Source organism: Tribolium madens, unplaced genomic scaffold (assembly GCF_015345945.1).
Source record: "Tribolium madens isolate multiple individuals breed KSU strain unplaced genomic scaffold, Tmad_KSU_1.1 Scaffold_3;HRSCAF=73;Tcas5.2_LG2, whole genome shotgun sequence".
Lineage (NCBI taxonomy): Eukaryota > Metazoa > Arthropoda > Insecta > Coleoptera > Tenebrionidae > Tribolium > Tribolium madens.
In genome coordinates this window covers 15,194,167-15,197,926 of record NW_025401006.1, presented here as the reverse complement: position 1 = coordinate 15,197,926, position 3,760 = coordinate 15,194,167, and the positions used below count along the sequence as shown (strand labels likewise).

General features: G+C 31.6%; 1 protein-coding gene across 2 annotated transcripts in view; it reads left to right on the top strand.

Annotated features, from left to right (window-relative positions):
• The first annotated feature begins 2,109 nt into the window (after positions 1 to 2,109).
• The window catches only part of LOC123008235 (uridine-cytidine kinase), a 4,158-nt gene continuing 2,507 nt past the window's right edge, over positions 2,110 to 3,760 (top strand). The window contains exons 1-5 of one of the 2 annotated variants that reach the window (XM_044403947.1): positions 2,110 to 2,214; positions 2,257 to 2,365; positions 2,413 to 2,669; positions 2,718 to 2,863; positions 2,912 to 3,009. In XM_044403947.1, coding sequence (XP_044259882.1) covers positions 2,138 to 2,214; positions 2,257 to 2,365; positions 2,413 to 2,669; positions 2,718 to 2,863; positions 2,912 to 3,009 — 687 coding nt within the window. In that variant the 5' untranslated portion in view covers positions 2,110 to 2,137. The remainder of the gene's footprint in view (positions 2,215 to 2,256; positions 2,366 to 2,412; positions 2,670 to 2,717; positions 2,864 to 2,911; positions 3,010 to 3,760) is intronic. The other variant, XM_044403948.1, reaches the window with a different exon arrangement.

Sequence of the window (3,760 nt, the reverse complement as noted above, 5' to 3'; positions counted from 1 at the left end):
TGGATCCGCCCTTGAATTAGGGGATGAAAATTGCTACTCAAATTGGTGTTTCCAAGACTCAGTTGAAATAAATATTATTTAAAATTATAAAACATAAAATGCGGTGCTTCCATGTATGGTATTTGACTGAAAATGGTAAAAAGCAACCAGGAAAACCAAATATGATAAAAATTATGTACATATCAAGTTCCATGACTTGGAGTGCTTTGAATTTTAATTGAAAGACGTCTCGTCTCATGGCGTTTTAGTCTGGATGCCAAGACACTAATATAAGTTAAAATTATGAAATTAGAATTAATTTTTTTTTCGGTTTTCATCACTTTTTTTTACTTTTACGAAACGAAACTCGTTTTATAATCTCAAAGAGTCCATCTCGAGAAACTACTTACTTGATGTAATGTACAAAATTTGATGATGCATCAGGTAAAATCTTATCTCTTTTGAGGGAAACAGGAACAGGTGAACCGATTCGGGATTTCTCTTAATTAACAACGACAGATAAGCATTAACGTCACCTTAATTTACAATTAGTATTCAACGTTGGCGCATTTCTCAACGAAATCTAATTAAATTGAGGAAAAAACAGTCGTTCTACTTGATTTTCATGTACTTTTTCACATTATCGAAATAAAATGCGTGTTGAGAAGACATTAGAAGATTATATTTATCCGCACTAAGAAGCATTCATTTCGATAAAGAATTTTATTTAATCTTGAAACAGAAACAAGCTTTATGAGCCATTTCGAGAAAGAAACAGTACATAAATGGCCAGTTATATTATAATCGAAAATTTTAATTTACTGTTAACACACACACACAACTTGACGCATTTTGATGTGAACAAGGGAAAATGTTTCGGTTTAAAGCATAATTTCAACCAGACGTGATTCATTACATTTCTGTCAAAAAATTTAGTGATTTATAGATTGCATAAATCGTATAACGATAATGCGGCTGTTGTTTACATTACCAGGATTTTAAAGGTGATAAATGATAATGAGAAAACATTTTTTTATAATGTTTTAATTAAATTTAAAGAATCTAGAGACAAAGAAGTACAATTGACGCGTTAGAAGGTTGAATACACAGTAGATCGTATGCTGTTTCAACATTTTTCAGTGATATCACATAAATACATTACAATTTAGTGTGTTATTAAATCAGTTAAAAATATTAAATAAAATTTAAGTGCGAATTTTCTCAAAAAGTAAAACATATTGTTGACTTGCTAACACAATATTTAAAAAATCGCGCTCTACTAAATGTCTATTAAGCACTCGAAAATACACAACCTGCATTGAACCACCAAATAAGAAATAATTTATTCGGATAATTATTACAATTTAAGTGACTCGTTGAGAGCTGATTTGTTATTGTACTGATTTCCAAAAAAAATGGCACAAAAACCCATTTCGTAACAGTTCCGGTGTCGGGAATGCGTAATCTCGCCCATTCGCCACGTCACAAAGAATTATAATTCGAATATTACCCAATTTCACGTTACTATTTTTGCGCTCTTTACACTTGAGGAGCAGACTTTCAAAATGCAGTTTGTACATGTTTTTATAAATTGAGATAAAGGTTTTTAAAGTTTTTTTCCACTTATTACATTACCAAAATAAAGAGATTTTAAGTCGTACAACCCCCTAATGTGTCAAAATGGTCGCATCTGATTGGCTACGGGATAGCGTCCAAATATGAACTTTTACCGCAAAATTCACTTGATGATTTTTTATTTTGCCATTAATCGACTTAGAAAAAACGAAATAAAATTTAATTCAGGACTCAGTTACTTTACTTATTATTGTTATTTAATAGTATTTGTTCATTGTCATTACATACAAAAAAACACACTGTTTTTATTCTCTTCTCAACACTTTTTCAACAACTATAAAAACAAACCGAAACTTATTATTCTGGATATAAGCTATTTCAAAAACTTTATTGTCTCTACAAAAGAAACATTCTATTCAGTTTCATAAATGTTTCGTTTTTCCTTTATTTTATTTGAAATTAAATTCATATGTTGTCCTTTGTTATCAGCAGTAGAATAAAAGTTTTGTTTTGCTTTTGAATTTCAATCAAGCAAGCTCGGAGGTTTGTTGGGCTTTTGTTTTAAAGCGCCCTCTTTGAAGCAATGGCTCAAATCATGTTGAAACTTTCAGCTTTCTGCTTTGCAAAGTATTATGAAATGCGCAACATTTTGCACAACAGGTGAGTTTACCAAAAACGATTAGTTTGATTATTGATTCGTAGAAAATTTTGTCTGAAAATGTGTGATGCGAAAATAAATGGAAAAGTGAATGGGTTAGATGGAAAAACACCGTTTTTGATCGGTGTTTCAGGTGGTACCGCTAGTGGCAAGGTACTTAAAAATTGCAAAAATTCACCTAAATTACGTTTCATTTTTAGAGTACCGTTTGTAAACGTATTATGGAAAAATTAGGACAGGTGGATGTTGACCACACACAGAGACAAGTTGTTTGCATTTCCCAGGATAGTTTTTATAGAGATTTAACCCCGAGTGAGATACAAAAGGCTGAAAAAGGGTTGTTTAATTTCGATCATCCTGACGCTTTCAACGAGAGTTTAATGAAAGAGACTTTGATGGATATTTTAGCAGGAAAAATTGTGCAAATTCCGACATATGACTACAAGAATCATTCCTTGTAAGTCAAACATAACCTCAAATATTTTCACATTGAATGATTTTCCAGGCGCAAAGATGAAATTATTACGATTTATCCTGCAGATGTTGTATTGTTTGAAGGAATTTTGGTGTTTTATTTTCCTGAAGTTAGGAAGTTATTCCACATGAAGTTGTTTGTGGACACTGATTCTGATACAAGATTGGCTAGAAGAGGTGACTCCTCAAGTCATTCTTTCATTAATTAACACAAACTTTTTTTAGTTCCAAGAGATATTAACGAACGTGGACGAGATCTTGAGCAGGTTTTGTGCCAATATATGAATTTTGTAAAACCCGCATTTGAGGAGTTTTGCTCACCGGTAAGGTTTTTTTTTTCTAATTTGCGTTTAAAATACGTTTATTAACGTCTCAGTAGGAGTCGTTTATGGCTATCTATAAAAGCACACTGTACTTTCATGAATTTAGGGTTATTTAGTTTTTGTATGCCGCTTCTGACTTGTCAGGTAACAAATTTTAAGTGCAAACTAAATTCTGTTGGCTCATATTTTATTTATTATTATTATGTTGTAATAACTAATAATTGTAAATTTTATTTTTAATGACAGACGGCAGAAATCAGAAAAAATCAGGTGGGCGCCGAATGTTACCAACCGATACCAACCAACATAAAATTCTCTAGACGACAAATTTTTTTTAATTAAAATAAGAAAAAAGGGGGCGCAAATTAGAAAAAATAGCATAAAATACTCGTTTTATATCATCCCATAGAAAGCTCGCCTACGGCTCGTTTTCTAACTTGGGATTCTTGCACCAAATCAATTTATTTTTTTAATATACAGGGTGTTCCGTCTAAACCCAACTTTAGAAGTATTAGGAGTTGGAATAATCGTATTTATTTGAAAATTGGTACATAGCCATAAACCATTAAGTCCTCCTAAATGAAAATATTTTCAAGATGGCGGCACTTCCGCTTATACCGGAAGTCGGTCTCAACTTTCTTATTTTAAATGGAAAGGTATATTTTTTACTGCGTTTTTGGATTAATCGGGTTATTTTAAGGGAGTTTTCATCAGCTTTCTCTATGCCTGAAATATTTGGAGTTTTTCAAAA